This window comes from Taeniopygia guttata, chromosome 1, assembly GCF_048771995.1.
Source record: "Taeniopygia guttata chromosome 1, bTaeGut7.mat, whole genome shotgun sequence".
Classification (NCBI taxonomy): domain Eukaryota; kingdom Metazoa; phylum Chordata; class Aves; order Passeriformes; family Estrildidae; genus Taeniopygia; species Taeniopygia guttata.
Genome location: NC_133024.1, coordinates 455,529 through 475,926, shown reverse-complemented (window position 1 = coordinate 475,926; position 20,398 = coordinate 455,529). Strand labels below are relative to the sequence as shown.

At 40.9% G+C, this 20,398-nt stretch overlaps 2 protein-coding genes across 14 annotated transcripts in view; one reads left to right on the top strand and one right to left on the bottom strand.

The window, feature by feature from the left end:
- The window catches only part of FILIP1L (filamin A interacting protein 1 like), a 184,820-nt gene extending 173,029 nt beyond the window's left edge, over positions 1-11,791 (bottom strand). For 4 of the 9 annotated variants that reach the window (XM_072931144.1, XM_072931001.1, XM_072931076.1 and 1 more), the window contains exon 1: positions 11,339-11,791. The gene's annotated coding sequence lies outside the window, so the exon portion shown is untranslated. The remainder of the gene's footprint in view (positions 1-11,338) is intronic. The other 5 variants (XM_072930860.1, XM_072930921.1, XM_072930832.1 and 2 more) reach the window with 3 other exon arrangements.
- Positions 1-20,398, top strand: part of CMSS1 (cms1 ribosomal small subunit homolog) — a 218,059-nt gene that overhangs the window by 174,853 nt on the left and 22,808 nt on the right. Inside the window, exons 1-2 of one of the 5 annotated variants that reach the window (XM_072931989.1) lie at positions 10,625-10,643; positions 11,693-11,820. The exons of 3 other annotated variants lie outside the window; for them this stretch is intronic. In XM_072931989.1, the coding sequence (XP_072788090.1) occupies positions 11,811-11,820 (10 nt within the window). In that variant the 5' untranslated portion in view covers positions 10,625-10,643; positions 11,693-11,810. Of the gene's footprint in view, positions 1-10,624; positions 10,644-11,692; positions 11,821-20,398 lie in introns of those variants that run through there. One more of the 5 variants, XM_072931953.1, reaches the window with a different exon arrangement.

Sequence of the window (20,398 nt, the reverse complement as noted above, 5' to 3'; positions counted from 1 at the left end):
ACTGGGGAGCCCAGCTGTGTAAAATGAGCACAATTTTTGAAGTTAATACTGCTTTATCACACAGTGCCTCCACACACAACAGCAATAAGATCTGTATAATGGGGCATTTCTATTGCTTTAATCACCACTTACTTCACTCATATTGGTCATTAGTTCAATAGATTAATGACACAAATATGGATGTATTAGTGCTGTAAACCTGTGGAAAACAGTGGGTCAAATTAGAGTCTTTTTCATAACAATAACTGATGCGCTTTTATTAGACCTGAACATGGTGTGTCACTTTCTATGGTAAAAATGATTGCTTGTGAGACATTTCAGATTGCTTTCATCACTTGATTGTAACCTTTTGAATTGTAGAAAACTCTCCTACTTACTAGGAAAGGCTCAGTTCCTGATTTAGGGGCTCAAAAACTGTTTGGAAATAACTTTTTACCCCAGAGTGAAATGCTTTTATTTTAAAATAGTGCTTCTTCACATGTAATTTTGACACAGTAGAGACCCCTGAGTTTCTTGAGAGGATAAGATATGCAAGATACGTGTATCTTACTGTGACTGCTCATAAACCAGCTTACTGCTGGACTGCAGCTTGAAATGCAAAACTGGTCAAAGAAACAAGTTTCTGATGGAAAATTAGCTACAGTAGTTAGTGCTCTTTGGATTTTAGGGAGTTAATCTGCCTGTCAAGCCATGTTTTTGTAATGCACCAGTCTGTGCCATGTCTACACAACCATGAGAACATCTCTGAGATGGTTAGAGGTTTCAAAAGCTCTGTAAGTCAGTAAAAATCCATTTCTTCCCCTTTTTTATGTAATTTGCCATCAATTTCTTTAAGATCACTTCTAAGAAGGGCTGATGAATATGAATCTTTTCTGCTACTCCTTATAAACATGTTCTTAAGTTCAGGATTAGATGTTGTGTCTCAATTTGGTTGTCTTTCAGTAGCAATGAGCTATTTTATTTACATCATTAGCAACTGTGAGGTCTCTCTTGTCTGTAATGCTCCACAGCTGATGAAAAGAACCAAAGAAATTGTTGAACCTTAGAACAAGGAACATGAAGGACTTCTTAGAGGTACATTTTAAGGAATTGTTGAGTACAGTAGTTTTCTTTTGTGTCCATTCCTGTGCTCTGAGAGGTGTGCTACCCTGTCTTCCACTGGCTGCGAAGTCTGGGCATCTCCTTCTGTTGGTCTGATAAAGACAGTCCTTGTGTAATCCATCCAAAAAAACCTCAAATGGCTGGGTTGTTGGGGCCAGGTCCTTGTGTGAGAGAGTGTGGCACAGTCATTTTGTAAAGCAGAGGATAAAGAAAGGAGTGTGTTGCTCCTGGACATGCAGAGCCATGAAGTGGCATATGAATCCCAGGCAGTTACTTTGACAGTGCATAGGGAAAAGGAGAGGGGAAGGATTCTGAATCCTTCAGAAATATTTCTTCTTGATACATGCAGAGATCCCATTTCCTAGTGCTGAGCTGGAGACAGCTGCTATTCCTCCAGACGCTGAGGAAGCTGGGCGTCAGCAGTGTCTGCTCCAGATAAGATTAATAAAGTATTGATTGGTGGGAATGGAGCCTGATCTGCTGGGATGCCACAGCAAGCACTCCTCGTGAGGAGCAGCAGCTGCCTGCCTTGGCCTCCTGAGAGGAGCCACAAGAACCATCCCAGACAGGCTGGGATTGACTCCTGCTCCCTCGGCAGCCAAGCTGCTCACACCTTGTAGCAGACTGTGTTGAATGCAGCACAGATCTATGGACATGTGATCATGTCCAATTCCTGGCTCTGTACACTTCAAAACTCTCTTAGAAAAATGACCCCACAACTGAACGCAAGAATATAGCAGAAGGAACTTTTCTTCACCCTTGTATAGCAGACTACAAGTATGCTGAAATACATGCTAACACCAGTCTTGACCAACAAACCAGAACAGCAGCAGTTTTTTGAATTTAAATCCTCTGCAGTCACTTCTGCTTCCCATTTTCAATTTGGAAGTTGAGAATTGTTTGATCTCTTGAATATTTTCTGTGTTGTATGCAGGTTGGAGGCTTTCGTCCTATCTCTTTTTTTGTCAGCCAGAGTATTGTTCAGAGCCATGGAGTGACAGAACTTGGTAGGCTCAAGCTCTTTTGGGCCCCCTTCTGAGGTTCTGGCTATGATCTGCCCAAACTTGCAGTTTTTAGGGTCGGCCCAAGGTGAAGTGCACATTGTCATTTACCTTTCCACATCCTTGGATGCAATTAAAAGATATGGCATGAGTGAAGAATAGAAAACTAGGAGGGGAATTCTAGATCACTTGAGGCAGCAGCATGTAAGTGCTGGTACTTTCACACTTTCCTGGTGGGGGGTTCCCAGTCCTGGTGCTTAACCTGAGACAGGGAGAGCAATAGCATCTGTTCCTTTCCTGCTGGCTTGAACATGGTGTAAGCGGTGGCCCTAGTGGGTGTTAAATACATCACTCAAGCTCTTCTGAAACCTGAACTAAATACTCAGCTGGTTTCCCAGTATGAAACCAAAAACCAAAAAAACCCAAAAAACCAAAACAAAAAAAAAAAGACCAAAAAAAAACAAACCCAAAAAAACCCCAAAAGACTGATGCTTGCAAACTTGTGCAGAGAATGCTGCTCCACATAAAAAGTCACATTTTGTGCCCTGTTCTACAGTAATAATTTGATGCTTTTTCGTTGTTTAGGTTTATAGTCCTAAACCTCTTCAAGCATTGGTTTCACAATTACTGCTATGCATGAATGGCTGCTTTCCAACTTGGAATAACTTTGCATGCTCCAGGGAATGCCTTTAGCTATACCCAATTCTGTGATTACTTACTGTGACAAATTATTACTGTAACTGTTGGGGTAATGACAACTGTAAAATAGAATATCTGTGGTACTGTTGGGTTAGCAGAAGCAAACAGAAAATAATGAACTAGGTGCCTTGCTAGAAATGTGAGCATAGGTCTGTACCTTGCCTGTTGTCAAAGGAAATCCATTATCATTCTCTTGAATCGCATTTACTTCATTGCTCTTGCACAGAAGTGAGATGTGCTTTTTTTTTCCTGCACAGAACAGTTTCACCCTGGAAAACTAATCTAATTCATACTTTGTTTTAATTGGGTTGGGTTTTGTCAACTTTATGGATACACTGGGGTTAAGGGACATGTGAATTAACTTCTCTTTCTTTCTCCTAGCCTCTTCAGTGCCTGTCTTTTCAAAAGATTTAGGAAACAACACTGAAGAGCTGGCAGAGTCGGGCTGCATTTGGCCTGGTGGTGTAGCAGGGGGGAACTTGGTACCCCTTCCCAGGGGTAGGAGCTGCCAGGAGCAAGTGTTTCCACCCCTGTGTGACAGTGCCTCTAGCAGGCACCAAGAAACCACCACTGTCCAGACCCTGAGCAGGGGGTGCAGCAGCTCACCCTGCTGAAAAGGGGAGAGGGAGAAAACAAAGCATTTTCTACATGACAAGAAGTGTTCTGCCTCAGAATTAGAGCTCCACATCTCTTGCCAACATTTGCTTTCCTGCCACCACTGCCACTGGCTTCAGTGGTATGTGCTGGCTGCCCTTCTCTTGGGTTTAGCCCTTTCTGCTTGAATACTATCTTCAGAGGTTTTCTTGGTCCTTTCACATTGTCTGGATCTTTTTCTGGTTTTTACATGCCTCTTGGAGGAAGATTTGGTATCTACTACTGCTGCTGGATGGGGACAGTGTGTAGCCACCTCTGCAGGTGACATTTAACTGATACTGGGGACTGCAGTGTCTCACTAGAAGCAAGGAGAGTACTGGGCAGGTTAACATTTTCATTTCCATACACTAGCAAAACAGTGGTGAATTAATGATGCAGAGGAGAATGCACAGGAAAATGTATGTGTTTTCTGAATTTAAATATATAAATGACATCATCTTATGGGTCTTATGATGCATTAGCTCAAAACTTGCTTAATTTGGGAGCTGATTCTTTGTTTGCCATGTATTTCTATGCATGTTTTGTCAGACTTTAAGCATGACTCCCTTAAGCCTGGATTATACAGAAAATGTATATGACACTGCATCATGCGTTGAACCCTGAACATCCTGCTTTTATCTTGTCGTGTTATATTATTATGCTAGTTCACTGCTGAACTTTTTAACCAAATGCTGCAGTGGCTCATCTTTATTATAATAGAGACCTATTTTGAATTAAAAAGGCTTTATCAATACAAATAAAACTCCTTCTTTTGTAATTAGGAGTGTCTTTCTGCTTTTTATTTAATGCAAGTATTGAAGAGTTATTTGATTTCTACTGCTATATTTGGCATTCCACAGCCACTTGATTTTAGTGCTGTATGGTTGAAATGTCTTTTGAAAGCCTCTATAATAAGAATAGAAGAGAAATTAGATTACCTCTGAGACTTAAATGAATGGTTGAAGAATTTATTAGTGCAATGTTAAAGTATGCTGTAAAATGAGTCATGTTAGTCTCCAAATCGATCTGGGATATCTCGGGATTCAGAGTGCTGTGCTACTCAGGTTAATTAAAATGTAGTCAGCTGAAACCTTCACTATAATCAAAATTGTTCCCCAGGGTTATACCTTCAATACAGTCCTGGTGTAGCCTTCCAGTCCTGACCCTTGCTGAGCTAAGTAATTAGTTCAGTTTAAAACAAAAACAAAAGGATAAAATGATCATGACAGTACTTAATGTATTGTTTGGGGTTTTTTTATTGTTATGCTTGGACTCTGTTTGCTATCATTTATTGTATATAGCTATTCTTTCTGCTCCCAAAGACAAACAGTGAGAGACAGAGTATCCCTGATCTGAGGGTTGTGCTGTTTCCCATATTGTAAGACATGGAATATTTTACAGTTGCTGTTTTCTGTAACTTTGGCTGAGGCACTGATCTCCCTCTGCAGATGTGTTGCCTATCTCATCCCTGTTGTGCTGTGGGTAGTGTTCTGCCACACAGGGGTTTCCTTATCAGCAGTCCTGTAGTAAATCAACAAGGCAGGGTCTGAAGGAAGAGTTCACTCACATCATGTGAATTCGCACAGGATACCAGAGCACATCTGCCTTCCGAGGCTGTCTCCGGAGCTCGGCTTCAGGCCCTAGATAAAGCACTGCTTCTGTCCCACCCACCCCGTGTATATTCTGGCCCAGCTTTGCAGAGTCTGTCAGCAGTTTGTACTCGAGTTGGATGCCGTAGTGAAACCCTCTGGATAAGGCTAACCCTTATCTTTCTCTTGTGTCATGTCAGGGGCGCTCTCCCAGAAGCTGCTGAATAGCAAAGACATGACAAAGAAGCTTTTGATTGTGGCCGTCACTACTGGAACCTGGAGACTGTAACTCAGAATCAAAATGCATCCAACTTAGTTGTGGCTCTGATAGAGTGAGCTCCAGGTTTGTTCTTCATATTAATGATCTGAATGCAACTGGTTTGGATCCTCAAAACTACTTTTAAAAACACTCATGCTTTTTCAAGTGTCAGAGAAAGGGATTTTGTGTCCTTTCTGCCAGAATGTAACAAACAGCTATTACATTCTCCTATAGCACTTCCAGACTCCCACAGAACTTTACATGTTATTTAGGTTCCAACAAACCCCATTAAGGGATATTTTTACATCTTTTCTTCTTCTTTTTTTTTTTTTTTTTCTTTTTTTTTTTTTTTTTTTTTTGTTACTGCAGTAAGACAAACTGAGGTGGAAGAAGTGCTAGGGGTTTGCTAAAGGCTAAGCAGTCCCTCTCAATGCATCAATGCATGTTCCCAATCTCTTTAGTATAACAAAGCACATACATGCACCTGACTTCCATCCAAATAAATCCTCTGGAACTCCCTCCTCTGACCACGTGCACTGGGCATTTACACCCAGGAAACACAGCTCATCTGTGTAGTACTTCATCAACAATTGTGAAATAGAATATTGACCGCTTCGTATGTACCATAGCTTTGCACTTTTAATAATAGAAATGTCTTCAGTGTTAGCAGCTCTATTAAAGTGACATGTCACAGGAGAGGGCAGTAGGAAAGAGTCTAGCTGTGCCTTCTGCAGTGATCACTTCATGTCCTGCACTGTTTGAAGAAGCCTGGCATTTCTTCCTTTTGCTTCAGTGTCAAGGAGCAAACTTGATGAGAAACCCACCTTGTACATTTATGCAAGGGAAATCTAAGATGGAGGAATATCCAGGCTCCCAAAGAGATTTGTGGAATTCTTTGCCCACATAAGGAGCCAATCTCTGGGAAAATTCAATAAACCTATAATTAGACTTCATGGTCTGCACCTCAGACAACTGAAGTCAGACGAAACTTAGTGTAAGGGGGAAACAAAGGCTCTGGTTTTCCCCCTTCAAGCCCTCAAGTTGCAGAAAAGGTCATATGATTTCAACCTCTTGGTGTCTACTTGTCTGTGTTGAGAAACTCCATCACAGCCTGGTTGTCTCTTCTTCTCAGTGGGCTGGTGCTGGTGAGTGGGTGAATGTACAGCAAGGAATGTACAGCCCTTTGGCTTGGCTGAGTGAGAGGAACTGCAGAGCAGCAGCAGGTGCTCAAGCACACGAGCCCTGACACATCATCTCAACCCTTCATTTTCCTCATCTCCTGACAAGCTCATCCTGCACAGTCTCACTTTCTTCCCACGTGGGACTTCCTTGCTGTCCCCCTCTTCCAGGCAGGAGTTGTGAGAGGGGACGTACCTCAAGCTGTACTGGATGACTTCCCTAAGTGTTGTGTTAGCAGAGGAAAGCGCAGTGACACGAAGAGTGGCTGCTGCTCATTTGCTATTTAAATTGAGTGTTCTTAAAAGCAGACAAGATGGTGTAAAATGCCTATTTTTACTGTACTTTGTACATGATTTTTAAATTGTTTCTTTAGGGAGAGTATCTCAATTATTTGACATCCATTTAGAGGGTTTTTTTCCGCCTTCATTCTTATGTTCGCCCACAATATTATTTGTGATTAAGAAAAGTGCATGAGGACTGTGCTAAAATACAAGCATGTTGTAAATACTGATTTTAATTTTTTTTGCAGCGTTATTTGTGCTAGGGATTGGACTCTGTTCTCCTATTAAAGTGAATGCCTGCAGATAGATGGATATACTAAAGAGCTGGTTATGAGTGAAAAGTGAGAAAGTTCTCCAAGGATTTCTTCTAACAGGACTATGTTTCATTTTATGTAAAATTGGAATTTACTGTTTTGCAGCTCTCTATATGTCATTTCACTCTCTGATGTTTGACACAGAAGAACTCAAGTGTTGTTGGATTACCTTCTTGGCATTTTTGCATTAGGAGTGGTCACTGTGAATTTGCTGCAATTGAAAGAACTTAGGCATATGTAATGGAAGATAAGAAATTTGTGTCAGTTTTATATAACACAGATTTTAACTGTTTCTTCCTGCATAGTTTAATGCCACACTGTATAGGTGGGATTGTCATTGAAAATTGTTTTAAAGTTGACAGCCTTCATCTTCTCACATGAATGGGTGGTATACCCATCCTGAATAATCACCAAAGTAAGGACTGAGAGCCAGAAAATTGTACTGAGTGGGAGCACAAAGTTGTCAGGGCAAGAAGTAGGGCACTGGGTGTCTGCCTGCAGTTTTCCTGAGTTCAGAGCTGGCATTTGCAGCTGCCAAGCAGTGTGGTACTGTAGGCCTGAAGAGTACATCACTGTTCCAGTGCATTACTTGAGCTGTGCCTTACTGAGCTTAGTTGTACACATGAAGATTTATTGTGTTTTGAGTAGACAACACTCAATTTGCCACAGTTAGAAGTGATATTCTGTAATGCAAAACATGAAAACCAGTGCTGGAGATCTTTCTGTCAGTCCCAATACTTGTATCAGACTGAAAGGAAATGCAGATGATGAGTCTATTCCTCTCCTGAGTGCAGACTGTTTTCTGCAAAGAGCTATCACTCTACCAGCACGACACCCTATGGAAAAGTTGTGTTGTTGGGGCTTTTTCCTTCTTATTTTTGAAAGATTTGTGAAAGCAGTCAGACAACAGTTGGGGTTATGTGCCTGGTTGTGAGTGTGAACTTTGATTTCTTTCCCTGTCCTTATTACATGTAAGTCTCAGGGGAAAGTGCTGTTTAGCTGAATGACTGTAATTATTTAATTAACTGCTTAATTATAGCTTTGGGATTTTTCCATGTCTATAAGTATCTCTATTTCCTATACAGCATATATTGGCATATTATCATCCATCCCTTCCTGGAAAGTATATTCAGAAGTTGTGGCAATAGTCACTAAAGGTTTTGAAAGAAAATTTCACTGCAGGATTTAAGGCAGACCTCCTTCAGCAGTTGTAGGCACCTGTCTTCATATCGAGTTCTGTGCTCCTCCCTTATGCAGGTATACACACAGAGCTGCACCCAAGTACTCACAGACTGACTCCAAGTGCTGCCTTTACCCTTCTCATGCTCTTCCAAGCCCCTTTTGGGTGTCCCTGCCTTGATGCCAGCTGCAGCACCAGCTATGCATTGATGGTGGGGGATGGAGGTGAGTCTTGGGTCCTGCAGGTTGACTGCAGGGCCATGTAGCATTGGTGCTGTGGCACCTGGCAGGACCTCTTGTTAAAGGTCCTTGTTTCAGTATGAGTTGAGGTATGCTTTGACTCTCCCCAAAATCCCAGCTTGTTTCTGTCTGTTCAACTTGGCAGGGAGGGAGTTGTTTGTTGTTTGGTTGCACCAGAAGAAAGCCCCCGAGGCAGAAGGTAAATACAGGGAGGGGAGCAGGGCTTTTGCCTGCTGGTGGGACTTGTCCCCCTGGCGCTGTTGGGATTTACCCATCTGGCTCTGGTCCTGCTTACACCTGTCAGCTGAGAGGGACAGTGCCGAGGCAAGGAGTGAGTGAATGTCCTCTTGGAGCTTTGCCTGGCCAGCTGGCAGCATGCATCATCAGCCAAGCTTTCCCTTCCTCCTCCTCCTTGGACATGTCATCCAGTATCTATGGCCATGCCCTCCCACCACAAGGGAGGAAGGTGGGTTTCAGCCCCATCAGCCCCTCTTTAACAGAAATGAAGGGGTTCAGTCTTCCTTTCTTTCTTACATGAGAGGAGAAGAAAAAAATTTCCTCCTTTTAATTTACTATTTTTAGGGTTTTTTTACTCGTATGGTGGTCTCCACTAGAATGGGCATATTGTGCCCATTGGAGACCACACCTTAGCAAGACAAAGCTAGCTCATGGTAGTGGAATTTTTTAATGGAGTTTTATGAGGAGAGAATAGGAAGAGGACAAACCCAGCAAGCAGGATTGGCTCCAGAAAGAGGTTAGAAGCAGTCTGAGGTTTGTCTACCTTAGATATGAGGCCTGTTCACTCAGATGTGCTTCTTTCTAGGTTCTTCAGGTAATTCCATGCCCATGTTTGTCATCATACTGCCATTTTCCAAAGCTGTTGTCCTGTCATCCCTGTGTCAACAAACCTCCCACCAGCTGGGGTGACAGACACATTGTAGGCTCAGCTCCTGTGGGGAGGGTGTGATGACCCTTCAAAACAAGGCAGTGCCTGTCTGCCGCTGTGACGCAGCAGAGCCTGTCCATCTGCCAGGGGGTGTTTGGGAGCGCTGCAGCAGTAAGCTCAGGCACAGCATTACTGCTTTTTTTAAGCCAACCCTACATCCCTGATATCTTTAATATTGATGGGGGAGTAAGTAATATTTTCCTACATGCAAATGGAGAATAATGCCCCAAAGTGTCACAAAAACGAAGTTGATTCATTAAGCTATAACTTTAGGCAAAACCTGAACATTTAAAATTTATAAAGATGTATTTCCCCCCTTTTCTATCAGTGTATAACTATTTTTTATAAAAGACTGTTCAAATCTTAGACTGCACTAGATTATTTTATACTGCAATGCCTTTTACTTGCTGATAAATTTGATAAATGCATTTGCAGTGCTTCAGTAACCCTCCTTTAACAGCCTCTTCTTCAAATTCTTGCAATATAAACCTTCTGGATGAATCTGAGTTACCACATGCAACACAGCCCAAGTTGTTTCCATGGCATGCTACCATAATTTTCATTTGTTAGAGTCTTAGAACTGCTAGGAAGGTATTTTGTGTGAAATGGATGTTGTTTATTACTTCTGTCAAATAAACTTAACACTCAAGACTCGAAGCATAAATTACTAAGCAAAGTCGGAAGCAAAGGATGAGAAAATCTTATACATAGTTGAGAGTAAGCAAAATGAGAAGTTTTCAGCAGATAAGACTTTTGACAACTTAGATTGTTTTACAGCCTGATGCATGTCATCATTTAACCAGCAGCTAGATTATAAAAAACCAATCTGAAATAAGTACAGGAATTCACTCAGTCACCTTAGCTGAACTCACAGTGACTTTTCTTGCTCTTTGCTGAATTTTAATCCAGAATCCATCTGCCTTTCTTCAGCTGCTTCTGCTAAGGCTTTATATAGTGATTATGCTGTGCAGAATGTTTTGGTGCTGTCCCATCAGTGTTTGGACCTTTGGATCAAGTGGACCTTCCTACCCAATTTTTTCATGTCACCATTCCTGTGGTCTTGCTGTGGTGATGTTGCATTAGAAAGTGTGTGTGTGTGCCAGTGCTAAATCCATGGCTCCAGAGTGTCTTTACATGACGACATTCTCCTCGTGTTGGATCCACACTATGGTATCATAATGGCCATGTGACCTGAAGTGGGTTAGGATCTCCTAACAGACAGGTATGCAGTGATGTATTCTGTCCAGAGTTTTTTTTTCCCTTAAGAATCACAAGAGTTTAAAATGATGCTGAGGAAAACTGTTGAGCCATATTTGTTTTTAAAAAGAGAAGCAATACAGAACCAGTGTATAGCATACAGTGGAAAGGAAACTAAATACAGTATGATCTGTAATACTGCCTGTACTCTGGAGCTGAGCGACTTTGGAACTATAAACGGATTTGAGCACGTTAATTTATTAATTTTTTTTCTTATATCTATGCCATTTGCAGCAAGCCCTATATCGCAAACTTGCTGGCATGCTTGCTCATATTGTGCAAATAATGTGGCTGAAACATCACTCAGCATATCTCAATGCATGCCTGTATATGTAATCATGTGCATATAGCCACACATTTGGGGTTCTTTCATTTTTAGGGTGATACAATCTGTTGGCTTGGCTGTGTGCTTTTTACAGTAATTTAAGCAGGTAAAAATCTGGTAGTATATATTCTATTACACACGCTGATACTCTTTTATTTTCCCATTTCTTATAGACAGTGATAATGGGAATTGATATTTTTACATGGAGAATTTCATTATGCAAAAATACCCTTAATGCTGACATGCAAAACTGGTGTAGCAGAAGAAGCATATTTGATCTGAATCATTAATTGAGCTGTAATTACAATGACAGTACAAAAATGAAGCAACCTTACCTTAGCTCAGGAGAGTCTTTTCTCTCTATCCCAGGCAGTTTCCTCCCTTTATTCAACTGAAAAGGGAAAATCCACTTAAATTAAGAAAGATAAGGACTAGAAGAGTGGGTGATTTAAGGAGTTGTCATCTGAACTGCTGATCCACTTGTTTTTAGCAAATTGCAAAAAAACTCGATCCAGCAGTAGCTCAGAGCGGCTTTGCTAATCTTGTGTGTTCTGTGGGCTGAGAATCTGCAAGAATAAACCTGAGACGGTGCTGCAAGAGAGAGACAGCGGGGGGGACCTTGGCACGGAGTTGGACCAAACTCTAAATATAGCCCAACCCACTTTCTGTGTAATTCTCTTCATACTCAGAGGACAGATGACCTTGTCGGAAAACTGACCTCCCAGTATGTCCCCCTCTTCGTAGAGAAGATCTAAGGGAACAGGACTGCAGCATAAAGAAAAGCAATCCACCATCTGCTTGCAGCGAATGAATTTAGGTATGGGCTCTTATTTTCCTGGTAGTTAGAACTGATTGACTTATAATGTGCTTTAGTTGATCATTTAAACAAATGAGCTGCATGTCTGTTCACAAAAGGCCTGTGCAGATGAGAGATCACATTGTAATTGTTAATCTTAAAGAGAAAGCACTGACATAGACGACAAGCCCAATGCCTTTCCTCCTCTCAAAAACCTTAATGTATCGGAGTGTGCAGTATTGCCCTAAATGCTTCTCACTATAAAAAATTACCCCTCCTTTTACTTGCTCTTATAATAAGTACGACCTTTTGGAAAAGTGAGTTATATCCACAAATGTGTATTATAGTACTGTATACATTTGGGATGCTTGGATAGCTTAAAAGGGGAGGAGAACCTGCAATATGAGAGATCAAACTGCAGAGAAATGTGAAGTATATGCAGAGGAGGAGGAAACAAAGAATAAGAGGAATAGAAACGTAACCCTTGTGCTAGAGAACTGGTTTTCAACAGATGTTTTATAATCTGGGGAATTTGCCACTCTAACTCTGTGTGGCAACATGTCAGGGTATTTTGTTCTTAGCCTGAAGGAGAGTTTAACTTGATATGAGTCAACCTGATACTCTGTCAAATGGAGATCTGATACTTCTATGTCGTATGAAGGCTTCTAAATAAAAAAAGCTGCAGAAATCAGAGCAGCTCAAAATGTCAACTTTCATTTTATGTGTAAAGATGGGTAGGAGAGCTGGGATAAAAGACTGTTTGCAGTGCTGTTCTTCAGCGGGATGTATTATTTGGTGGTGACATCTGTCTGAGCGTATGCTACATGATATGCATGCGTGCAGTTTTCCATGTACCGAGAAAACCTGAGATAAAACAGGACTGCGATAACTGCATACTACAGATGTGTGCATCTGCAAAATATCCATGAGCCAAAAAGGTGGGAATGGTATCATAGTAGTCAGTAAAGTAGCAATATGTCTCTGTGAACAATAATTTATGCTGTTAAGTTTTTGTGAAGTGTGCTATATATTCTTTTAATTGCAGCCTACTATTTCTGGCAAGTTCCACTGTGTAATTTTATCATGATCTATAGACTTGAAGTACACAGTATCAGCCAGGCTCTCTGTGTTACCCTCAGAGCAAGAACTGCAGCTGTGAGCCACAGCTGCTTCCCAATGCAGAGAGCAGTAAAACAGCACGAATCACTGGCAGTATTAAGGGAGACATCACATCTGGGACCATGCTACATTCCTGGCTAAAACTTGCTCATAGTCAGACCTAGGCTAGACCCCACCCATTAAGTAGTTTTATGGATTTATCCACGTTCATCTTTCCTCCCGGTTTACCTATTTCTTCCCCATTAACATGAATAAATATTTGTCAGAAGGTAATATTCCAACAAATGAAGAATGCTGGTGTTTGATTTTGAAGAGAATCTCAAAAAGGAACAAGTCCTCCTCCAGATAGGTGTATATTGAATTACATTGTGTAAGTAGTGAAACTCTGAACATACAGGTCACCAACATCACTAAACATGGATAGCATTGTGCTGCCTCTGCTCCAGGGTGGTACCCTCATGAGAGCCACCCCAACCCTACCAGTTACAGCTCCACAGTGCCATTGCCAGTTCTTCCCCTCTCTCTATATGGGGTATTGTGCCAGGATATTGAATTTACCACAGACCCTTTCCTTCAGACCAGGAAGGTGATGAGGATAAAGGAGGGAATATATACTCCTCAGAATGAGAGTATACTTTTCACCCTCTTTTTCACCAACTTTTCACCCTCTGCAGCAAACAGCAGCTTCCATACATGATAGATGGGTCTTAGAAAAACAAGGAGTCACAGTGCTTGGTGGGTGTTAAAGGCATAGTCATACTTCAGCAGGAACTGGGCCATGCACTTCTCCCATGGGAATATTGTAGAGAAGGAGGGATTTCTTGCTCATACAAATAATACACTTGTTGGCTTTGGGCAGGGAGTTAATCTTTGGGGGGGCTTTTATAGAGTGGTGCTGTTCGTGTGTACAGGGCTTTAAATGTTGCATGACCAACCTCAGTGATGCAAACTTCCTGGAAGAAGGGGGAAAAGGCTTTAAAAGTGGTTGTATGTGTTCATCAAGATGGATGGAAAAGTGTTTGGTTTTACAGCTGTATACACTCAAGTTTTCTTTAGGATGACTAATTTTTCTGCCTGCAACATGAAGAGGAAAATGCAATAGAGAGTCTGGCTGTAGTTTGTTCCTAGCTTTTCCTGAGCTCTTAACTGGTGTTTTCCTTATGATTCTGAATGGGTTTTCTGCATATTTGTTGGCAGTTTTTAACTGCCCAGCTTTCTTTGGTAGAATTTCCTATGGAATGAGTTGGGTCTGACTTTTCCAGAGCCCAGGCAGTTTCCTCTCCCAGATGCCTGTGTTGGGGTTGAGACTTATTTCAAGCCAGGCTCGTGGGATTCTCCCTCAATACAGTTAAACATTCTGTAACTGTTATGTGTGAGCTGATTTTTCTTTTGATTAACCCCAAATTCCTAGACATTTGTAGTTGTTTAAATATCCCATGTTTAAAAATCCCATTAACAAGGTGAGATTATGAACCATAATTGCTCAGACAGTTTCCAGTGTGGTCAGCTGTATCCTGGCTTGCCCTGTTCTTCTGCTTTTCAGAGTTGGATAGCGTTGTCTTATGAGCATAAAACGTTGCACAGGATTGCTGGCACCCTTTTGAGTGGTTTTAAACTGACTGTGTGATGTGCAATGTGTGGCATCCATCAGGAAGAGAAGCTGTTTTTACAAGGTTAACGTTCATAATGTTCATCCAGTAGATTTGAAAATAGCCAAATCCCCATGCTACTTAAACAAAACAGTCTCCCACTTCCCCATCTCTCTAGAAATAAGTTTTTGAATTAAATTTGGAGTTATAAGGAGATTATTTGAAGTTTCAGCATGAAGGATAGTTTTTAAGAGAACAAAAGAAAAAGAGTAGACTGAAGTGATTTGTGGGTGTTATCTCAGCCTTCAATCATGATACCCTTGGTTCAAAGAACAGAAGTGATTTGTAACCTGTGCTGAAGCCTGTGGTTGCTCTTTTTTGGCAAGCTCATAATGAAGAAATTAAATTGGATGGCAAAAAGTAAAAGGACCTGTCATGGTCCTGTCATGTCAAATCTTCATGTTTGTCCTTTGCTTACCATGGGTTTTAAAACTCCAGTGACTAAATAAATAGTGAGTTCTTTCTGCTTTCCTTGGTGAAGCTGTTTTCCATTGTCCAAGGCATAAGTGGGATACTCAGCCTTTACCTAGCAGGTGAAAAAGTTATTCTTATTAGAAGGGGAGTGGCCTACTACTTTTTACCTCTGATCAGTCATGTTCTGTGGCATTTCTACCATCTTTCTATCTTAAAAACAAAATATAACAATGAAAAAGTCAAATTATGAGTATGAGGGCAAGGTTGTGGCTATACTACAAGCTGGGCCTAGCCTCAATCATATAAAATTTATTCTCCTGTGCTTGCATATATACAACAGAGAATTTCCCCAGTCTTATTCTCTGATATGCCCTGTATTTTATCTCTTAATTCACTCCCAGTTAGCAAGTCATGTCAGAAATTAGTTTGGAAGTGCCTATTTTGAATATTAAAGGAAAAGTGTTAAAAAAGGGGAAATGTAATTGTTAGAAATGTATTGTGGGAAATCCTTTGCATTGCAGATCACTATGTCTGTGATTAAAAAAAAAAAACATTTTTTATCATATCATATCAGAGTATAGTGAAAATTAACTTGATATTATTCCATTAAGACCTATTATTTTTTGCTTAAATGGACAGCGATTTTAATTTAAGTTACCCATCGGAGTAAAGAAGAGTAACCTAAACTGAATATCCTGTTACAGGATTTGTCAGGCAAAAGTAGTTGCTTGTGCTAGATATGCCTTTCAAACTGCCCCAGGAAAGGGTTTGCATTTTCAGAAGAATACTGTCTTTGACTTTGTAGTACAAGCTTTTGCCAGTCCTTAGGAGCTATTTTAGGGAATTCTTTCAGAGTGGCTTGGGCCTGGCTGGAATGTGGAGAAGTTTGTGCTGTCTGAATATTACCTGTGGGTGAACTGCAGCTCGTTTGGATCTTTGCTAGGTCTGTGTCTCTTTGTGCTGAGTCCCACATTGTGTGGCCCTCAGGTGTGCCTCGCAAGCACACTTGGAAATACTTGCTTTCAAATACCTTGGCAGGTAAAGTCTGCAGTTTGAGGCATCCTCACAGACATCAAAACTTACTGCTGTGCTGGAATGCGCCTGTTTTGGGAAAGGGCTCCTTAGTTTGTAAGGATTGGAAGGCAAAAGTGCCCAGATAGGAGGACTGTGGGTGGTGGGATGATGGCGCACTGGCACCGTGTGTAATTCCCATGGAGGATGTCTCAGCCTGAGCAGAGAGGCAGTTCTGTCCTCCGTTGCAGCAGGCTGATAAAGTCAGAGGAATGGTTGCTAACTGGTGAGAACCTGCAGCAGAGCTTTCTGTGCAGTTCTGTGCATCCTAGTGACAATAACAATATCAGTGCATTCAGTGTTCCCTCTTTAGTTCTAAATGGTCAAAATACCAAATATTTTAAGGCCTTATGAATAAAGGCTTTTCATTTGATTCATGTGCCCTTTTTGCAAAAAAACTAAACTGCAAAAATTGCTTAAGTTTTCCATTAAGCTGTAATATTATATCTTTTGATACAATTAAATACTATATTTTCATTTCTTGTGAATATATGTTCTTGTATTGATTTCTAAGACTGCATCTTGTCTCATTCTACTGCTTTAAATGATTTACCTAATCCTTAGTCAAAGAGGTAAGGAGGTGTTTTGTTGTTTGGGGATCTTTTTCTGTAATGTGTCATCTAGATTTCTCAGTTGTGCCACTCACTGCATTTGATGCATGCTTGTGATGGGGAGAATTACTTATTTTTCTTGAGTTGCCAGGGGACCCTTTCTAATTTAGCCAGGGCAATCTGAGAAAAGAAAAGGGTGCTGACATTGTCATAGCTATTTTTAATGCATTGGTACTGTGGTGATCTTCCCAAGGACAGATTGCATTTTTAATCTCATTTACTAGAAATTTCTAAAGTGTTGACATGATAAATAGCCAGCAACTGGTCTGAAGAACCATATTAATAATAAAATCTTCATTCTTAGCCATTCTGTGGTCTGGAAGTCCCTAAAAGAGCTTCATAGCTATAGCTTGGCCAGTTGGCTTTACACTGTGGACTCCAGGGTAGCTGAGCTATTATTAGGCTTCTCAACAGGAAAAATCAAAGCTGTCCACTGCCTACAGAGAGGGAATTTAGGGAGGCTTGACCTGATGAACATGAAAGAGACCCTCCTTTTGGAGTTATCTGTGCTAGTGACACACAGCTGAGTAATTTGGGATTTGTCCAGGAGATGGTTGGGGCTGTGTGAAGTGCTGAATTCTGTACCTCCTTCTCCCGCTGCTATGTAGAACCTTTCCCTTTTGTCAGGGAAGCATGTTAATACTTTTTTCTTGGTTAACCAGCCCAGCAGCCAGGCCTGCTGCATTGAACAGAGCTCATGTGTTGTTTGGGTGCTGGTGGGCAGCGAGGCAGGACCTGCCTGAGCCCTGTGTTCTCTGCTGCCTCGAGTGGTACCCTAGGGGTGAGCTGTAAAATACTGTCACTTTTAGCCCAGCTACTGTGGTCAGCACAACTCTGCTGGCAACAGGAGCCCTCTCAGCTGAGCAAGGATGAACGGGGACTTGAGAGCCAAATTTGCTGACAGCTGTTACAGTTTACAGAAATTTAATTGACCTTGCACTGTGTGTACCTGATGGGACGTGCAGGAGAGATGCAGTGAGAAAAGTTCCAAGTAGTGCATTAACCTGGAGATTACTTCATCTCATTCACTGAAGAGTGAGGCCAGTTTTTAATAGCAAAACTGAGCATAATAAGGAAGCCTCAGAATTTTTTTTTCTCTGCCCCTCTTCTCCCTTCCTCCCAAAGAAAAATAGCAATTAAGAAAGGTCTCAAGATGTGCCCAACACACTTGGCATTTTAATTGGCATCAAATGTGTTTCAATCTACTGAATTTTGAGGTGAGGGCACTCGAAATATTTTGCCCCAGATTAATAAACACAGAACAGTACAATTTAATCAACCAGTAAATAAAAATACGAGTTACAAATCAGCCTGAAATTAATCCATCATAGCACACCCAAACTGAACTATGCCCACCTACAGAGTAATGACAAGCACATAATTTCCTGTAACATATCTGAAACTAGAAAGAGAGCATAACAAATACAAAACCTGTTTCCAGAGTGTATGAACTTTTTGTTAAAAATTAGGAAACAGAGGCTTTATTTAAAATCTGGTTTCAGATATAAGAGAGTTTTAGAACAGGCAGAGAAGGATGGAAATCAGAAATGGGTAGATGGATAGGGGAGCATAATAAATTTTGTACAAACTTTGTTCTCATGTAATTCTAGTACTGATACTTAGCCCTGATGAAAGCATAAGGGAAAAAAACAGGGATTTCTGACCCAGAGTATGTCTGACTGCAGGCAGATGCATCAAATAAAAGTTGAGGGATTCTCCCTTGTGGGCATGTAAAACAGGTCCCCTCCAAATTTTGCAACAGAGATTAATTTAGTGGTAAGAATTGAACTTGTCTTGTACTGGCCTCTGTCCCTGAGAGCCTTTTGGACTCTGATCAAGCCTCATCTTGCTTATCTCCAGAACAAAAAAAACCCCAAACCAAAACAAAAAAGCACCTAACAGAAATTATTCTCTCACTTATCTTTGGGTATGTATGCAAAACAACATATTTCTGTTCCAAGTTTTCTTTTTAATTACATGTTCGTTCTTCCTACATTAGGACAAGTTCTAAGAACCTCCTTCCTCTCTCAAAAAGCTCCTTTTGTTTTCTTCATATTCTGGCCTTGTAACAAGCTTCCCATGGCTGGCATAATTTCTATGAGCTGCATTTATCTTTATTTCAGTTGTAGTCTGGCTTGAACCACAAGCTGCATTTCCCAAAGAATTTTGAGATTATTTTCAGTTGTAACTTTTTATTTATTTTGGGGCATTTGGAAGTGTCCTGCCTAGAAGAGTTTCACTTTTTCAGTCAGCCTTGGTTCTTACAGGAATTAATTATTTATGTCTAACTCCTATTTTACTAATTTCAGAGTAGAAAAGTGGCATGTGAAGGTCAGAAGTCTTAGTAACGGTGAATCAAGCTAGCAAATGCAAATTTGTATGTACCAGCTATTTTGTATGAACAAAATTGCATTCACATCAAAGCACATGTCATTACATCCTATATTCATTAAGGTTTTCTTTGCCTTTAAAAATACCATAGTAAATAATGAAAAAATATGAATTTGCTGGGAATATATTAGTTAATAAAGGTGATTATTAAAGGGAACCTGTTAAATTATTTAAATATCGCTGTACTTTTTTAAGTGAATGTGTATAAACATGCAGATGTGTAGGTATTAATACGAGTGTTTACGTGTATGTAATTAGTACACATATTGATGTACTTAAGACTACATGCATATGATAGTACTAAATCTGAAAGAAGTTAGAAACCAGTGCATTGGATGACTTTAAACAGTGATTGATACAAATGAAAAAGTCTTTGTGTGTGTGTGTGCATGTGTGAAGCAGAAACAGCTTTTTCCATTTTTACACAGTTCAAAATAAGATCAAATATAAATACTTCATGACTGGGAAGCCTGTTAGTATATGCCATGCTGCTGATGTAATAATGCAATACCAAAGCAAAACACATGGAGAGTTGTGGAATTCCCATTTATTTTTCTATATTGAGAGCGTTTTGTGACTGTTCTGATGCCTTGGACGACCTCGTGGTTGCATCAATGCTGTAAGTCTCAGGGAAGCAGAGGCAGAGAATTGCTGTGCTCAGCAGCACCACCCTGCAAGCAGTGTGTCCTGTCAGCGCCTGCCTGCCTGCTCCTTTGCACCTCAAGCCACATGAAAGTCAACTTTGTACTAATCAATTAGGTTCTGCATTTTCACCAGCTTATTGTTAAGGAAGGATTTGTGAATTCTCCTGTTCTGGCAGAGAGAGGTCTCCTGGGAAGCTCAACGCCTCAAAGCAGGGCAGGCAGTGCTGGTCTGTTACAGACATGCTTGTGATCTCTCAGCTTCTGCATTGATTTGCATCAAACTATGATTTATTTTGTGAGTAACCCCACTGACATCAAGGTAACTATTTGCAGAGAAAGGTATTCAGTTTAATGTGAGCATGGTTGGCAGAGTCTGGCCTGTGGTACTTTGATGCCTGCAACAAAATGCTCCTGTCATCACAGGAGCTGACATGGTGTCACAAACAATTACAGCTTGAGATGAGCTGCTGTCCTGACTGGGATGTGGGTGATTGTTTCTGGAATAGATAGAAAGTTCTCCAGTTGTATGAAATAAAGATACTCAGGTACTGCAGAAAGATGCTCAAATTTGAACTGATGTTTGTTGAGACTGAGTCTGTGCCCTCTTCTCTCACTTCTTGCGGAGAGCAGAGGACACTGCACCATGAAGTGCTGTCCAAAACTCAAATGAGCAGTGAACAGGTGGTACATTGTCAGGCTA